At 41.7% G+C, this 17,793-nt stretch overlaps 1 protein-coding gene across 5 annotated transcripts in view; it reads left to right on the top strand.

Annotated features, from left to right (window-relative positions):
* DHX57 (DExH-box helicase 57) overlaps nucleotides 1-17,793 on the top strand; it is a 78,294-nt gene that overhangs the window by 36,615 nt on the left and 23,886 nt on the right. For all 5 annotated transcript variants that reach the window (XR_008676808.2, XM_019021186.4, XM_055377739.2 and 2 more), the window contains 5 exons: nucleotides 1,190-1,306; nucleotides 10,408-10,504; nucleotides 12,111-12,284; nucleotides 12,752-12,952; nucleotides 16,185-16,461. Coding sequence is in view for 4 of the 5 variants with exons in the window: in XM_019021186.4 (XP_018876731.3) it covers nucleotides 1,190-1,306; nucleotides 10,408-10,504; nucleotides 12,111-12,284; nucleotides 12,752-12,952; nucleotides 16,185-16,461 (866 nt within the window). In the remaining variant the exon portion in view is untranslated. The remainder of the gene's footprint in view (nucleotides 1-1,189; nucleotides 1,307-10,407; nucleotides 10,505-12,110; nucleotides 12,285-12,751; nucleotides 12,953-16,184; nucleotides 16,462-17,793) is intronic.

Here is a 17,793-nt window from a genome sequence, read left to right on the forward strand (position 1 = left end):
TGGTGAAACCCCATCTCTACTAAAAATACAAAAATTAGCTGGCCGTGGTACTACGTGCCTGTAATCCCAGCTACTCAGGAGGCTGAGGCAGGAGAATCACTTGAATCCGGGAGGCGGAGGTTGCAGTGAGCCAAGATCACACCACTGCACTCCAGCCTGGGTGACAGAGCAAGACTCTGTCTCAAAAATAAAATAAAATAAAAAAATAAAAGAGCCGAGGCTTGTAGTACATCCTACAGAACTACATCGTTTACCAGATCACAGATAGATTAGGAGATTGTGAGTGGGGAGATTGTGAGGGTCTATGAGTAGACTCCATGGGTGTTAATGAAGATATTACAATCACATTTATTTTTCAGGGAAGATCCATCACTTATCATTTTCTCAAAGGAACCTAAAGGTTCAGCGAGTCACTGTTATAAAAATGCTGGTGAAAGCTGTGGTCTCTGTCCATTGATTGCCATAGGTTAGTGTTACCTGGACTTCCAGCATATCTCATTCATGATTCGATTGAATCTAGAAGAAGTTTCTAAAATGTATTTGACTTTGAATTTTGTTTCCAGAACTTAAGCTTTCAATAAATATTTGAAGGGTAAAAGAGGGGAAGGAATGAGGAGAGTAAAAACTGGCCCATCTGGGTCTTTCCAACAGGGGCAGGAGCCTGCTTTTTGGGTCATTGTTCAAGCAAAAATTACTTCTGATGAGGCTGGATTTTCTGGGAAACTAAAAGAAAAAAGTGGGCTGGTTGTGGTGGCTGTAATCCCAGCACTTTGGGAGGCTGAGGCAGGAGGATTGCCTTAGCCCGGGAGTTCGAGATCAGCCTGGGCAACACAGCGAGACCCCATGTCTACAAAAAATAAAATTAAATTAACCAGGCATGGTGGTGCATGCCTGCAGTCCCAGCCTCTCAGGAGGCTGAGATCGGAGGATCACTTGAGCCTGGGAGGTCGAGGCTGCAGTGAGCTGTGATCACACCACTGCATTCCAGCCTGGGTGACAGAGCAAGACCCTGTCTCTAAATAAATAAAGAAAAGAAAAAAATTCATTTCAGTACATTAAATGTTAATATCTGTGCTATTAAACCAACACTCACCTAATTCACAGGCATATTGTATATGGTATAAATATACAATAAAATACATCAACAAGGTATAAATATCCTTCTCATTTTTACCTTTCTTTCTTTCAGGGGTTAGCAAGTCAGTCATCAAAACAATGTCCATCATGGATTTTGAAAAGGTGAATCTTGAATTAATAGAGGCCTTATTAGAGTGGATTGTGGATGGAAAGCACTCCTACCCTCCAGGTAACTGCTTCTTTATTCAGGCTTGAGTGACAATTGAAATACTTAGTCCTTGGCTAAATGGGAGTCTATTCATGAGTGCTTGAATTACATGCAGACTCTGCACACAGGCTACAAGGCAGTGGGGTTAAGAATACAGGCTTTGCAGTCTGGTAAACTTCCCAGCTCTGCTATTCAGGAATCTTGTAACCTTGAATAAAGTCTTTATCTTTTTTTTTTTTTTTTTTTTTTTTTTGAGACAGGGTTTTGCTCTTTTTGCCCAGGCTGGAGTGCAATGGCGTGACCTTAGCTCACTGCAATCTCCGCCTCCCGGGTTCAAGCGATTCTCCTGCCTCAGCCTCCTGAGTAGCTGGGATTACAAGCATGTGCCACCACACCTGGCTAATTTTGTATTTTTTAGTAGAGACAGGTTTTCTCCCTGTTGGCCAGGCTGGTCTCCAACTCCTGATCTCAGGTGATCCACCTGCCTCGGCCTCCCAAAGTGCTGGGATTATAGGCGTGAGCCACCGTGCCCGGCCTAGTCCTATCTTTTCTATGCTTCAATTTCCTTGTTGTAAAATGAAGACAGTAATAAATCCTGTTATGTAAAACTATTTTGGGGATTAAAAGAAACCATATGTAAGGCACTTAGCACAGTATAGTTAAGGCTTAGTAGATACTACCCCTAATACTGATGACATTATAATTATAATAATACATGCCAGGTGCAATGGCTCACACTTGTAATCCCAGCACTTTGAGAGGCCAAGGAAGGTGAATCATTTGAGTCCAGGAGTTCAAGATCAGCCTGGGAAACACAGTGAAACCCCATCTCTACAAAAAAGGGCAATAATCAGTCAGGCGTGGTGGCACATGCCTGTAGTCCCAGCAAGGGGTTGGAGTGGGAGGATTGCCTTAGCCTGAGAGGTGGAGGCTGCCATGAGCCATGATCGCACCACTGCACTCCAGCTTAGGCAACAGAGTAAGACCCTGTCTCAAAAAAACAGAAAAAAAACCACACACCACATTTTGTATGTTATATGTATTACATACTGTATTCTCTTTTGTTTCTTTTTTTTTTTTTTTTTTTTTTTTTTTTTGAGACAGGGTCTCACTCTCTTGCCCAGGCTGGAGTGTGCAGTGGCATGATGTCAGCTCACTGTAACCTCTTCCTCCTGGGTTCAAGCAATCCTCTGGCCTCAGCTTCCCAAGTAGCTGGGACTACAGGTGTGCACCTCCACGCCTGGCTAATTTTTGTATTTTTAGTAGAGACAGGGTTTTGCCATGTTGGCCAGTCTGGTCTTGAACTCCTGACCTCACATGATCCGCCCACCTTGGCCTCCCAAAGTGCTGGGATTACAGGCGTGAGCCACTGCATCTGGCGTACATACTGTATTCTTACAGTAAAGTAAACTAAAGAAAAGAAAATGTTATATAAAAAGTCATAAGGAAGAGAAAATATATTTACTATTCATTAAGTGGAAGCAGATTATCATAAAGGTCTTCATCTTTGTTGCCTTCACATTCAGTAGGCTGAGGAGGAGGAGGAGGAAGAGGAGGGATTCCTCTTGCTGTCTCGGGTGGCAGAGGTGGAAGAAGTGGAAGGGGAGGCAGAAGAGGCAGGCACGCTCATTGCAACATTAAGGAAACATATTGTAATTTCTGTCTGACTTTGCTCTTTCATTTCTCTAAAAATGTTTCTATATAGTACCAATCCTTCCCCTGTTTGCTTTGGTTTCAGTGCTCTATCATAGAATGGTCCACGTCATAATAGAAGTTAAAAGCAGTCTTGAGTCTTTCTGCCAGATTGTCTAATGTCAATGTGTTTGCTGGCACTGCTGCTTCTTTTACATCTTCTTCCTCATTGTCTGGCACTGGTTCAGAAGCACTCATCTCCATCAAGTCATCTTCTGTTAATTCCCCTGGTGTGGTGTTGGCTAGCTCTTGAATTTCTCCAAGATCCATATCTTGAAATCATTCACCACTGCCACCATCTCCCCACCTTTATTCCATATCCATAGTCTCTTTTATGATTTTCTCACTTGTCTTATAAATCCTGTGAGGTCATGCACATCTGGACACAGCTTTGTCCAGCATCAGTTTATCGTTTTAAGCTTGATGGCTTTCGCACTTTTTCAATAACAACCGTGGCATCTTCAATGGAATAATCCTTCCAGACTTTCATGATGTTCTCTCTATCAGAATTCTCTTTCGTAGCATTGACAGTCCTTTCCATAGAGTACCTGTATAATGAGCCTTAAAGGTCCTCATGAACTCCTCATATAGAGGCTAAATTAGAGACATATTTAGGGAAAAGTAGATCACTTCGGTGTCTTTGGTGTTGAACTCATGGGGTTCTGGGTGGCCAGTGGCACTGTCCAGTATGAAAAGAACTTTGGCAAGGTGCTTCCTGATTCCAGGGACAAAGCATTGATGGAACCAGTCCAGAAAAGGGGTTCCCATTGGCCAGCCTTTCTTGTACAATCAGAACACTGGCAGCTGGTGTTTCTTCTTTCTGTTCAAGGCCAGGGGTTAACTTTATAGACAGGGCAGTGCTGATCATGAACCCAACTACATTTGCACAAAAGAGTAGATTTAGCCTATCCCTTCCTGCCTTAAATCCTGGTACTCACTTCTCTTCCTTACTAATAAATGTCCTTTGTGGCATTTTTTTTCCAGAAGAGGGTGCTTTCATCAGTTATTTGAAACCTTTTCAGGCAGATACATTTCTCCTCAATGATTTTCTTAATGGCATCTGGGAACTCATTATCTGCTGCCTCTTGGTCAGCAGAAGCTGCTGCTTCTGTTATCTTGATATTTTAAAAGCCAAACCTCTTTCTAAAATTGTCAAACTATCCTTTGCTGGCATTAAATTTCCCAGCTTTAGATCCTTCCCTTCCGTTTGCTTTAAGTTGTCGTATAATACTTTGCTTTTTCTTGACTCATACAGGTATGCCTTATAGCAATCTTGCTCCCACATAAAAACTGCATTTTCAATGAGATAAAAAGGTATTTCTCAAAAAGCATAAGATTTTCACACCTGCTGGCATAGCTGCAGTGACAGCTTCACAAATTTCTTTTTCTTCTTTCACAATGGCCCTTACTCTGGATTCATTTATCTGGAAATGGCAGGCAACCACGGTTATAGACCTCCATCTGCGGAACATATTGAGCAATTCACCTTTTGCTTGTGATGTCATGACTTTTCTCTGCTTCTCGGGAATACTTACAGCATCACTAGTGGCACTTCGTATAGCCATGATGTTATTCAAGGTTTACTGTATTCCACTAAACACAATGAAAAATGCACAAGAACCACAGAGATCACTTTTTACTATGATATACAATATTCTGACAAAACAAATGACTTACTTGGAGATGATTAGTGTCACAATACATTTTTTAAGTGGATTCTCACAACACTTGAGCTCACTGCAGTAGCAACAGGAGGTGGCTACAAAATCATTTTTTAAAGTTATTACAGTAGTATACTGTATTATAGTTCATTGTATGCAGTTTTGATTTAATACCACTTATTTTTATTTTTTTTTTTTTTGAGATGGAGTTTTGCTCTTGTTGACCAGGCTGGAGTGCAATGGTGTGATCTCGGCTCACCACAACCTCCGCCTCCCAGGTTCAAGCAATTCTCCTGCCTCAGCCTCCCAAGTAGCTGGGATTACAGGCATGTGCCACCACACCCGGCTAATTTTGTATTTTTTTAGTAGAGATGGAGTTTCACTGTGTTGGTCAGGCTGGTCTTGAACTCCCAACCTCAGGTGATCTACCCACCTCAGCCTCCCAAAGTGCTGGGATTACAGGCATGAGCCACCATGCCCGGCCTGATTTAATACTGCATTTTTACATTTGTTCACATTTCTCTAGATGCAAATGGCGCCAGGTGTGGTCCATAAGTGTGTGTGTGTGAGTTTTGATTATTTTAACCTTTTATAATAGGTTTGTGTGTATTTTATGATATAAATAATAAAATAGGCTACTATCTATATATGTCTTATGCATTCATGACATATCTCTTTCTTAATTTTTTTTCATATTTCTAGGCTATGCAGTTTGTGTGCTAGTTTTTTTCTAATTGTCACAAATCTCCAAAAATTTTCCAATATATTCATTGAAAGAAAATTGCCAATGAGTAGACCCATGCAGTGCAAACCTATGTTGTTCAAGGATCAACTGAACACTTATTATAGTTAAACACTATTACTACTACTGTACTAAACACAGAGCAATCGCTACTTTACTCACTGTCTTCCCATCCCAGTAGCCTTCTTAACCTCACTTGCAGTCCCTTATCCCTAGAATGAATACTCCAAATCTTCTCTTAACTAAATCCTTTATTTTCTTCAGGTTTCTCCTCAATTTACCTCTACAGACCACCCTATCTGTTGTCTTGCCCCAATCCCCTTACTCTATCCTAATATCTAAAAATAGGCCAGGTGCTGTGGCTCACACCTGTAGTCCCAGCACTTTGGGAGGCCGAGGCAGGTGGATCACCTGAGGTCAGGAGTTCGAGACCAGCCTGGCCAACATGGAGAAACACCGTCTCTACTAAAAATACAAAAATTAGCTGGGCATGGTGGCAGGTACCTGTAATCCCAGCTACACAGGAGGCTGAGGCAGGAGAATCTCTTGAACCCGGGAGGCGGAGGTTGCAGTGAGCCAAGATCGCGCCACCGCACTCCAGCCTGGGCTACAAGAGCAAGACTCCACCTCAAAAAAAAATAAAAGAATTCATTTTCATTGTAGCACTTAACACTGTCTGAAATTGGAGTTTTGCATACTTCAGTAGGATGTAAGCTCCTTAAGAGTAGAGATTTCGGCCAGGCACAGTGGCTCACCACCAAGCAACAACAGCAAAACTCCGTCTCAGAAAAAAAAAAAAAAGAAGAATAGACATTTCTTGTTCACCACTGTATTTCTCAGACCCTAGAACAGTGCCTACAGCATTTAGGTACAGAGTAAATATTTGTTGCATGACTAAATGAATGTAATGATTAAATGGAATAATAGATCAAAAAATTACTTTATGTTGGCTGGGCATGGTAGCTCATGCCTGAAATGCCAGCAGTTTGGGAGGCCGAGGTGGGTGGATCACCTAAAGTCAGGAGTTCGAGACCAGCCTAGCCAACATGGCAAAACCCCATCTCTACTAAAAATTAGCCAGACATGGTGATGGGCGCCTGTAATCCCAGCTACTTGGGAGGCTGAGGCAGGAGAGTTGCTTGAACCCAGGATGTGGAGGTTGCAGTGAACCAAGATTGCGCCACTTCACTCCAACCTGGGTAACAGAGCAAGACTCTGTCTCTAAAAAAAAAAATATATATATATATATTAATCTATGTGATCATAAAGAACTTAAGAGAAATGAGAATGGCTGCTCTCTTCTGCTTACACTTTAATCATTATGTGGTTTTCTTTTCTTTTCTTTTTTTTTTTTTTTTGAGACAGAGTCTCTGTTACCCAGGCAATGGAGGTGTAGTGGTGCAATCTTGGCTCTGCAACTTCCGCCTCCTGGGTTCAAGCAATTGTCCTGCCTCAGCCTCCCGTGTAGCTGGGACTACAGGCATGTGCCACCACACCCAGCTAATTTTTGTATTTTTAGTAGAGACGGGGTTTCACAGTGTTGGCCAAGCTGGTATCGAATTCCTGACTCAGATGATCCGCCCGTGTTGGCCTCCCATAGTGCTGGGACTACAGGCGTGAGCCAGTGCACCCGGCCAGCTGTGTGGTTGTCTAAAGAGACTTGTGAGCCATATAAAATTATTTAAATACCTTATTTTTACTTGGCAAGTAGTGAGTGTTGGCTAATACAGTATCACTTCACTGGACTGAATATCTTGTTTCTTTTTTTTTTTTTTTTTGTGACTGTCTTGCTCTGTCGCCCAGGCTGGAGTGCAGTGGTGGGATCTCAGCTCACTGCAACCTCTGCCTCCCAGGTTGAAGCAATTCTCCTATCTCAGCCTCCTGAGTAACTGGGACTACAGGTGTGCACCACCATGTCCCCCAGCTAATTTTTGTAATTTTTTTTTTTTTTTTTGAGATGAAGTCTCGCTCTGGAGTGCAATGGTGTGATCTTGGCTCACTGCAACCTCCGCCTCCCGGGTTCAAGTGATTCTCCTGCCTCAGCCTCCCGAGTAGCTGGGATTACAGGTGCACGCCACCATGCCCGGCTAATTTTTTTGTTTTTTTAGTAGAGACAGGGTTTCACTATGTTGGCCAGGCTGGTCTGGAACTCCTGACCTCAGGTGATCCGCCCGCTTTGGCCTCCCAAAGTGCCGGGATTACAGGCGTGAGCCACCATGCCCAGCCTATGTTGTTTCATTCCAAAGGAGAAGACTATTATTGAAAAAAATCAAGCATAGCAAAAAAATCAGAAATGAAGAAGAAATGTTAGAAAATTACCTAAATTTTGTAATCCCAGCTAGTTGGGAGGCTGAGGCAGGAGAATCGCTTGAACCCAGGAGGCGGAGGTTGCAGCAAGCCAAAATCCCTCCATTCCACTCCAGCCTGGCAGCTTGGGGGACAAGAGCAAGACTTCGTCTCAAAAAAAAAAAAAGAAAGAAATAAAGAAAGAAAATTACCTAAATTTAAAGCAGAGTAGATATAGTGACTAGGAAGTCAGTGACATATGTGACATATTTGTGAACATTAAAGATATCCCGGACAGATGAGGCACATAAAAATATAGACAAAAATTTTTTCAATCCATATATAATAGTATGTTTCATCATTGTTTAATTTTGTGGCTTTTTTTTCCTTTGTATTTTTCTTTTTGCTTATCTTTTAATAAATAATTTTTTTAATTTTTCTTTTTGAGACAGAGTTTCACTTTGTCACTCAGGCTAGAGTACAGTGGCATGATCACGGGTCACTGCAGCCCCAACTTCCTGGCTTAAGCAATCCTACAACCTCCCTCAGCCTCTCGAGCCCTACTAAATTTTTAATTTTTTGTAGAGATGGTGTCTCCCTGTGTTGCCCAGACTGGTTTCAAACTCCTAGGCTCAAGCAGTCTTCCCACTTCAACCTCTCAAAGTGCTGTAATTACAGTACAGGCATGAACCACCACACCTGACCTCAATAAAATTTTGTGGCATTTTAGCAGAGGATCATGGGGTATGTAATGGAAAGAACATGGATCTGATGCCAGAAACCCTAGGTTTGTGTCCAAGCTCCATGCTTACTAACTCTGTGACCTGAGTCTGAAGTTACTGAGTCACTAGTAGGGGTACTAGTAGCCTTCTTTTTTTTTTTTTATTGAGACGGAGTCTCACTCTGTGGCCCCGGGTGAAGTGCAATGGCATGGTCTCAGCTCACTGCAACCTCCACTTCCTGGGTTCAAGTGATTCTCGTGCCTCCAGCCTCCCAAGTAGCTGGGATTACAGGCATGCACCACCATGCCAGGCTAATTTTTGTATTTTTAGTAGAGATGGGGTTTCACCATGTTGGTCAGGCTAGTCTTGAACTCTTGACCTCAGGTGATCCACCCACCTCAGCCTCCTAAAGTGCTGGGATTACAGGCCTGAGCCACCATGCCTGGCCACTAATAACCTTCTCAATGGATGGCTATGAGGATTAAATGGGATAATATATGTGAACATTCTTTGTTACTATGAGGTATTTTTTAAAATACTATAAGATCTCTTTCAGCCTTCATCAGAGTTCCAGTTTTGTGGTAATTCAGATTCCTCATTTATTTAGTGGGAAGGATAACTATGACTGAATAATAGGTCATGAGTTCTCTGCTGACAGATGCTTGTTTTATATCCCATTGCACTTCACATGGAGCTGACATAGGCACCCAATAAATATTTGTGGGATTAAAGGGGGGCTGGTGAAAACAGTACCATTTTTCTCCCTGAATAAAGCACAAAAGAAGGTGACTATTGCTGAGTGACTGCTCTTCACGCAGAAATATACTATAATCAGTTTTCATGCTTATTTTATTTAATGTAAAATTTAAAAGCCCATAAACTGTTAACATGATATGATTAGTTAATGGGCTGTCTCTAAAATATATCTGAATTTAGATTACCAGATTGGCCAGTCAATTATAGTTTCTTTTTCTCATTTCCAGTAAAATGTTTATGGATTTTATTTATTAATAAAATAGTCTTCCTGTCTTATAAGGTTAGGAGAATAACTCTTCCTATAGAAATAGAATGTCAAGGTCAGCTGTGCTGGTGCATGCCTGTAGTCCCAACTACTCGGGAGGCTAAAGCAGAAAGATTGCTTGGGCTCAAGAGTTCAAGAACATCCTGGGCAGTATAGTGAGACCTCGTCTCTAAAAAAATAAAAAAATAGAAAGTTGCCAGTGGGGCCAAGCGCAGTGGCTCATGCCTGTAATCCCAGCACTTTTGGAGGCCAAGGCAGGCAGATCATGAGGTCAGGAGTTCGAGACCAGCCTGACCAACATGGTGAAACCTGTCTCTACTAAAAATACAAAAATTAGCTGGCGTGTGCCTGTAATCCCAGCTACTCAGGAGGCTGAGGCGGGAGAATCAATTGAACCCAGGAGGTTGAGGCTGCAGTGAGCCATGATCGCGCAACTGCACTTCAGCCTGGGTGACAGAGCAAGGCCTTGTCTCAAAAAATAAAAATTAAAATAAAAAAAGAGCTTAGCTAATAATTCTTGGCATTATACTGACAGACATTATACTTTTCCACACCTCAGTTTTTCTGGTTATAGAAAGATAAATCTCCATTTTGTCCTTATTAAGTCAGAGAATATATAAAACATGTAATTATTTATTTGTTTAAATCCTCTGGGACTTTACAAAGAAAATAAAACTGATAGTGAAAATTTCTCTTTTTTTTTTTTTTTTTTGAGAAAGGGTCTCGCTCTGTTGCCCAGGCTAGAGTGCAGTGGCACAATCTTGGCTTACTGCAAACTCCGCCTCCCTGGCTCAAGCGACCCTCCTACCTCAGCCTGCCGAGTAGCTGAGACCACAGGCGAAATTCTCAGATTATTGCATATTTTGGTTAAAAACAGCTTTATAATCTATATTAGTTTTTCATTTGCTTCATTTATCATATTCTTTTTTAAAAATTTTTTTCTTGTTTCTTTTCTGTGCCTATGCTTACCCACATATTGATTCTTTTTATATACCCAGGTGCTATACTTGTATTTTTACCAGGACTAGCAGAAATCAAAATGCTTTACGAACAGCTACAGTCTAATTCTCTTTTCAACAACAGACGTAGTAATCGGTAAGCTAATTGCTTTCTATATTCTTAATCATCCATTGCAGTTACCTCTAAAGATATCATCACCCTCTTTAGACCCTGGAAGAGCACCAGTCTTCGAGCATACATTTGTTTATGCCAGCTGGAAATGAGCAAACCTATTTGCTGCAGGAAATCAGTTATTCCCCTTTTATTAAAGAAAAATATTGGCCGGGCTCAGTGGCTTATGCCTGTAATCCCAGCACTTTGGGAGGCTGAGGCGGGCGGATCACCTGAGGTCAGGAGTTCGAGACCAGCCTGACCAACGTGGAGAAACCCCATCTCTACTAAAAATACAAAATTAGCCGGGTGTGGTGGCCGGCGCCTATAAACCCAGCTACTCAAGAGGCTGAGGCAGGAGAATAGCTTGAACCCGGGAGGCAGAGGTTTTGGTGAGCTGAGATCACACCATTGCACTCCAGCCCGGGCAACAAGAGTGAAACTCCGTTTCAAAAAAATTCTCTTCACTTAGCATAGTGACTCAGCAAATTTGCATGTAATTTTAGATGTCAGAGCCCCAGATAGTGGGGGGGAAGGTGGGGGAAAGGCAGCATTAGTAACAACAAAGAAGTCCTACCATTATGAGAGAAAATCATCAATAGTTCCTATTCCAGGAGCAAGACACACTGGGTGTGTCTTCATTTTTAAGGGGAAAACTATTTGACAAACGAACACTCCCTTAAAATGTAAGAGTGAAGTTTCTGAGGTTACATCATTGTCATTGCCTGTCTTCTCTGTGTGTGTGTATGTATGTATGTGTGTATATATATATATATATATATATATTTTTTTTTTTTTTTTTTTTGAGACGGAGTCTCGCTCTGTGGCCCAGGCTGGAGTGCAGTGGCGTGATCTCGGCTCACTGCAACCTCCGCCTCCCAGGTTCAAGTGATTCTTCTGCCTCAGCCTCACAAGTAGCTGGGATTACAGGCTCATCTTGTATTTAAAGGAAGAATAATTCTTTGCTGGTTAGTTTGCACTAGGCTTGTTGGTTGTAGAATATCAATTATTTATTCCTCTTCATTATTTACTACTGAATTACACTCCAACATTTTTCCCAAGTTGGTATGAGGTTTTTGGTTCCTAGAACTAAGTAAACATTTTGTAAAAATCAGAAAGGACTTTACCTTTTATTTTATTTTATTTTTCGAGACAGAGTCTCACTATTGTCATCCAAGCTGAAGTGCAATGGCAGGATCTCAGCTCACTGCAACCTCTGCCTCCTGGGCTCAAGTGATTCACCTGCCTCAGCTTCCCGAGTAACTGGGATTACAGGTGCCCACCAACACACCTGGCTAATTTTTGTATTTTTAGTAGAGACGAGGTTTCACCATGTTGGCTAGGCTGATCTCAAACTCCTGACCTCGGGTGATCCACCTGCCTCAGCCTTCCAAAGTGCTGGGATTACAGGTGTGAGCCACCGTACCCGGCCAAGACTTTACTATGTAGAAGAGCTGAGCTCTGAGGACAGGTTGTGGGGAAGTTGCTAATACCTGAAGTCATATTGTTGGTTTTAGTAGAAATTCACCCACTGTAATCTAGTTTCGGTGCCAGGTGCTAGAATACTTCATGTGCTTTTATTTCCTTCCAGATGTGTTATTCACCCACTTCATTCATCTTTATCCAGTGAAGAGCAGCAGGCTGTGTTTGTAAAACCTCCTGCAGGAGTAACTAAAATTATAATTTCCACCAACATTGCTGAGACATCCATAACCATCGATGATGTTGTCTATGTTATCGATTCTGGGAAAATGAAAGAAAAGAGGTATTCCGTCTTGTGGTGATGTAAGAGAGGGGCTAAAAATGCTTCATTTAGGGAGACACAGTTGTTAGTGGCTAATGCTATTAAGCTACACGGATTACTGTATGAAAAAATACTTTATGAAAACTGTACGTGGATGTGCGAATGATTCTGTAGCCAGGACCATGGACCTTAACATCAAATGGGGATGAAAAGTAATGAATTGCTTTTTCTCTCTAGTTGTCATGTGATTTTATATGTGCTTGTATGAAAAAGGGTTGAATAAAGAAACTGAGTAGTTTGGGAAACTCTGCACTTGATGCCCTTAAATCAGCACTAGCTGCTCCTACCAGGGACTCAACTATCCCAGAATATACAGGGCACTGTGTCCCTCTACAGGAGGAAGCTGGTTCATCTATTCTGTCCATAGCAAGCAGTCTTGGCCATGTTTTTATAAAATGACTCAATTTGTATTTTCTTTTTCTTTATAGATATGATGCCAGCAAAGGGATGGAAAGTCTAGAGGACACCTTTGTATCTCAAGCTAATGCTCTACAAAGGAAAGGCCGAGCAGGCCGTGTTGCATCTGGGGTCTGCTTCCATTTATTCACTAGCCATCACTACAATCACCAGCTTTTAAAACAACAGCTACCAGAAATACAAAGAGTGCCACTGGAACAACTGTGTCTAAGGTGACATCTGGTTTTTTGTGTTTTGCTTCCAAAAGGTCTAAATGTTTCTCACTCTATTAAGTTCCATGTTTTCCTTTTACTTCTAGAAGATATTTGGCTAAGAATGACCACCAATAATCTCATTTATTTGCAAAGAAAGAGATCCTTAGTGTTGCCTTTACCATTCCTTTTACATTTCTGCACATGAAGATCTCTTACATTGCAGAGCATGGCCCTAAAATAGAGCTTAAGAATACATATGTAGGGCCGGGCATGGAGGCTCACGCTTATAATCCCAGCACTTTGGGAAACCGAGGCAGGTGGATCACCTGAGGTCAAGAGTTCGAGACCAGCCTGGCCAACATAGCAAAACTCCATCTCTACTAAAAATACAAAAATTATCTGGGTGTGATAGCGCACACCTGTAATCCCAGCTACTTGGGAGGCTGAGGAGGGAGAATCTCTTGAACCCAGGAGGCAGAGGTTGCAGTGAGCTGAGATCGGACCACTGCACTCCAGCTTGGGTGACAGAGTGAGACTCCATCTCAAAAAAATAATAATAAATAAAATAAAATTTGAATATTAAAAAATAATAATAATACATTTGTAGGCCCGGTGTGGTGGCTCACACCTGTAATCCCAGCACTTTGGGAGGCCAGTGTGTGAGGATCACTTGAACCCAGGAGCTTGAGACCACCCTGGGCAACATGGCAAAACCCCATCTCTACAAAAAAATGTAAAACTTAGCTGAGCATGGTGGCACGCACCTGTGGTCCTATAGCTATTTGGGAGACTGAGATGGGAGGATCGCTTGAGCCCCAGAGGTTGATCCTGCAGTAAGCCATGCACCACTGCCCACCAGCCTCTGAGACAGAGTAAGGCCCCATTTCAAAAATAAATGAATAAAATGGGCTGGGTGCCAAGGCTCACGCCTGTAATCCCAACACTTTGGGAGGCTGAGGCAGGCAGATCATTTGAGTTCAGGAGTTCGAGACCAGCCTGGCCAACATGGTGAAACCCCATCTCTAATAAAAATACAAAAAAAAATTAGCCAGGCGTGGTGGTGCGTGCCTGTAATCCCAGCTACTGGGGGAGGCTGAGGCAGGAGAATCGCTTGAACCCAAGAGACAGAGGTTGCAGTGAGCCGAGATCGTGCCACTGCACTCCAGCCTGGGCAACAGAGTGAGACTCCATCTCAAAAAATAAAAATTAAATAAATGAATAAAATAAAAATGAAATTTAAGTAAGTGGATTACTGTCAATTCACGTCTTAAAGTGAACTACATTAAGTGAGAAAAGGCTAGGTACCAAAAAATATACATGTTAATAAAAATGTAAAATTGTGTGTATATAGATTGGCAACTTAAAAAGGAGCTGTATGTGAAGTAAATAAAATTTTTTGTTTATGTTGCACTTTTCTCTAAGTTGCTGATATTCATAATTTGTTTTTTTTTTTTTAATGAGAACTCTTTTTCTGAATGAAGTTCATAATTTAAAACACTGGTTTTTGAAGAGCTATCACAAGGCAGGACACAATGCAGATTAATTTTATAAACAATGACTGCAGCTTTGGGCTGGGTGTGGTGGCTCATGCCTGTAATCCCAGCACTTTGGGAGGCTGGGGCAGGCAGATCACCTGAGGTCAGGAGTTCGAGACCAGCCTGGCCAACATGGTGAAACCCCATCTCTACTAAAAAAATATAAAATTAGCCAGGTATAGTGGCGCACGCCTGTAATCCCAGTTTCTTAGGAGGCTGAAGCAGGAGAATCACTTGAACCCGGGAGGTGGAGGTTGCAGTGAGCCAAGATCATACCATTGCACTCCAGCCTGGGCAATAAGAATGAAACTCCATCCCCCCCCAAAAAATAAAAATAAATAAATAATGACTGCAACTTCAGATGTGAGAAGAAATAAGTGGATCATTTAAACCTTTTTCATAAATACCTTTAATTGTATAGCAGTCAGAACTATCTAAGTTAATCATGTCCGGTTTTTATTATGGTAAGAATACTTAATATGAGATCTACCGTGTTAGCAAATGTTTAATTTTACAACACAGTACCGTTAACTATAGGCATAATGTTGTACAGCAGAGCTCTCGAACTTACTCATTTTGCAAAACTGAAACTTTATACCTATTGGACTGCAACTCTCCGTTTTCCCCTCATGTCCAGCCCCTGGCAACCATTCTACTCTCTGCTTCTGTGAGTTTGACTATTTTAGATACCTCATACAAGTAGAACCATCCAGCATTTGTCTTTTTGTGACTGGCTTATTTCACTTAACATAATGTCCTCAAGGTTTCATCCATACTGTTGCATATTGCAGAATTTCTTTCTTTTTTAAGCCTGAGTAGTATTCCACTCTGTGTATATACTGCACTTTCTTTATCCACTCATCTGTAATGAACATTTAGGTTGTTTCCACATCTTGGGTATTGTGAATAATATTACAGTGAACACAGGAGTGCAAGTATCTCTGCTCTGCAAGATTCTTTTTTTTTTTTTTTTGGAAACAGAGTCTTGCTCAGCCACCCAGGGTAGAGTGCAGTGGCACGATCTTGGCTCACTGCAACCTCCACTTCCGAGTTCAAGTGATTCTCCTGCCTCAGCCTCCCAAGTAGCTGGGATTACATGTGCACATCACCATGCCTGGCTAATTTTTGTATTTTTAGTAGAGACTGGGTTTCACCATGTTGGCCAGGCTGGTCTTGAACTCCTGACCTCAAATGATGCACCTACCTCGGCCTCCCAAAGTGCTGGGATTACAGGCGTGAGCCACTGCGCCTGGCCTCTCTGCAAGATTCTGACTTCAATTCTTTTGGATGTATACTTAGAAGTGGGGTTGCTGGATCATATGGTAGTTCTATTTTTAGTTTTTTGAGGAATCTCTATCCTGTTTTTCATAGTGGCTGCATCATTTTACATTCCCACCAACAACGTGCAGGGTTCCAAGTTCTTCACATCCTTGCCAACACTTATTATCTTTTGTCATGAACTCTATTTCATAATTCGATCCCACTGTTATGGAAAGAAGCATTTTGAAAGTTTATAGAGAGAATTTTGTTCTGAATATGAATAAGTTTCAGAATCTGAAAGTGTTTTTGTGGTTTATTGGTAGAAGTAGAAAACATGAGATTTTAAAATTTTTTATTTAAACTTGTAAATTATTATCACTCACAAAAGAAATTATTCCTCTGTGTCATCCCACCAGAAATAAAATTGACAAATTATTATTTTGTTTCCTTTTCAGAATTAAAATTTTAGAGATGTTTAGTGCTCATAATCTCCAGTCTGTGTTCTCTCGGCTCATTGAACCTCCACACACCGATTCTCTTCGCGCCTCAAAAATACGATTACGAGACTTAGGAGCATTAACTCCAGATGAAAAATTGACCCCTCTTGGGTATCATTTGGCCTCTCTGCCCGTGGATGTGAGAATTGGCAAACTAATGTTGTTTGGGTCTATCTTCCGCTGTTTGGATCCTGCTCTCACCATTGCTGCCAGTTTGGCTTTTAAGTCTCCGTTTGTAAGTAAACAACATTCATCTAAACTGGAGTCTCTAAGAGGACCATAGGTCTCTAAGGGGACCATGGGGGAATCAAGGGCATGTGAGCCCCCTAAAAATTTGCTTGTATGTTAGATGTGAATTTTTAGAGCGCATCTGCATGGGAGGGAGAAGGTAAGAAATAAATTTCTGAAAAGACAAAAACAAATAAAACAAACAAAAAGATTTTTTAGGGAACAATGTCATCCAATCCTCAAAGAGAGCCACCCTCCAATTAAAGACTGAGAACTAGAGAGATAACTTATTAAAAGTAATCCAGGCCAAGTGCGGTGGCTTATGCCTGTAATCCCCGCACTTTGGGAGGCTGAGGCGGGCAGATCATTTGAGGTCAGGAGTTCGAGACCAGCTTGGCCAACATGGTGAAACCCTGTCTCTATTAAAAATACAAAAAATTAGCCAGGTGTGGTGATGTGCACATGTAGTCCCAGCTACTTGGGAGGCTGATGCAGGAGAATTGCTTGAACCTGGGAGGCGGAGGTTGCTGAGCCGAGATCGCGCCACCACATTCCAGCCTGGCGACAGAGCAAGGCTCCGTCTAAAAAAAAAGAACAACTGATATTAATTCTTCTTTAGGGCCGGGCGTGGTGGCTCACGCCTGTAATCCCAGCTCTTTGGGAGGCCGAGGCAGGTGGATCACCTGCAGTCAGGAGTTTGAGACCAGCCTGACCAACATGGAGAAACCCCGTCTCTACTAAAAATACAAAATTACCTGGGATGGTGGTGCATGCCTATAATCTCAGCTACTTGGGAGGCTGAGGCAGGAGAATCGCTTGAACCTGGGAGGCAGAGGTTGCAATGAGCCAGTCGCACCATCGCACTCCAGCCTGGGCAAAAAGAGCGAAATTCCGTCTCAAAAAAAAAAAATTATCATTAAATGTTTAGTAGAATTCAGTGGTATAAAGCCACCTGGGCCGGGGGGTGGTGGAGCGGGAGGGTTGGTGGGTAGTTGTTTTATTATTAATTCAATCTCTTCATTAGTTCTAGGACTCTTCAGATTGTCTATTTCTTTTTGAGTCAGTTGTTTTGAGTCAGTTGTGATAGTTTATGTTTTTCGAGGAATTTTATTTTGTCTAACTTATCTAATTTATTGGCATATAATTATTCATAATGTCCCTTTATAATCCTTTTTATTTCTGTAAGGCTAGTAATAATGTCCCTTTTTCTGATTCTGGTAACTTGAGCTTTCCCTCTCTTTTTCTTGGTCAGTCTAGCTAAAGATTTGTCAATTTTCTTTGTCTTTTCAGAGAATCAACTTTTGGTTGTATTTTTTGTTTTTGAGATGGGGTCTTGCTC

The sequence above is a fragment of the Gorilla gorilla genome, chromosome 12 (assembly GCF_029281585.2).
Source record: "Gorilla gorilla gorilla isolate KB3781 chromosome 12, NHGRI_mGorGor1-v2.1_pri, whole genome shotgun sequence".
Lineage (NCBI taxonomy): Eukaryota > Metazoa > Chordata > Mammalia > Primates > Hominidae > Gorilla > Gorilla gorilla.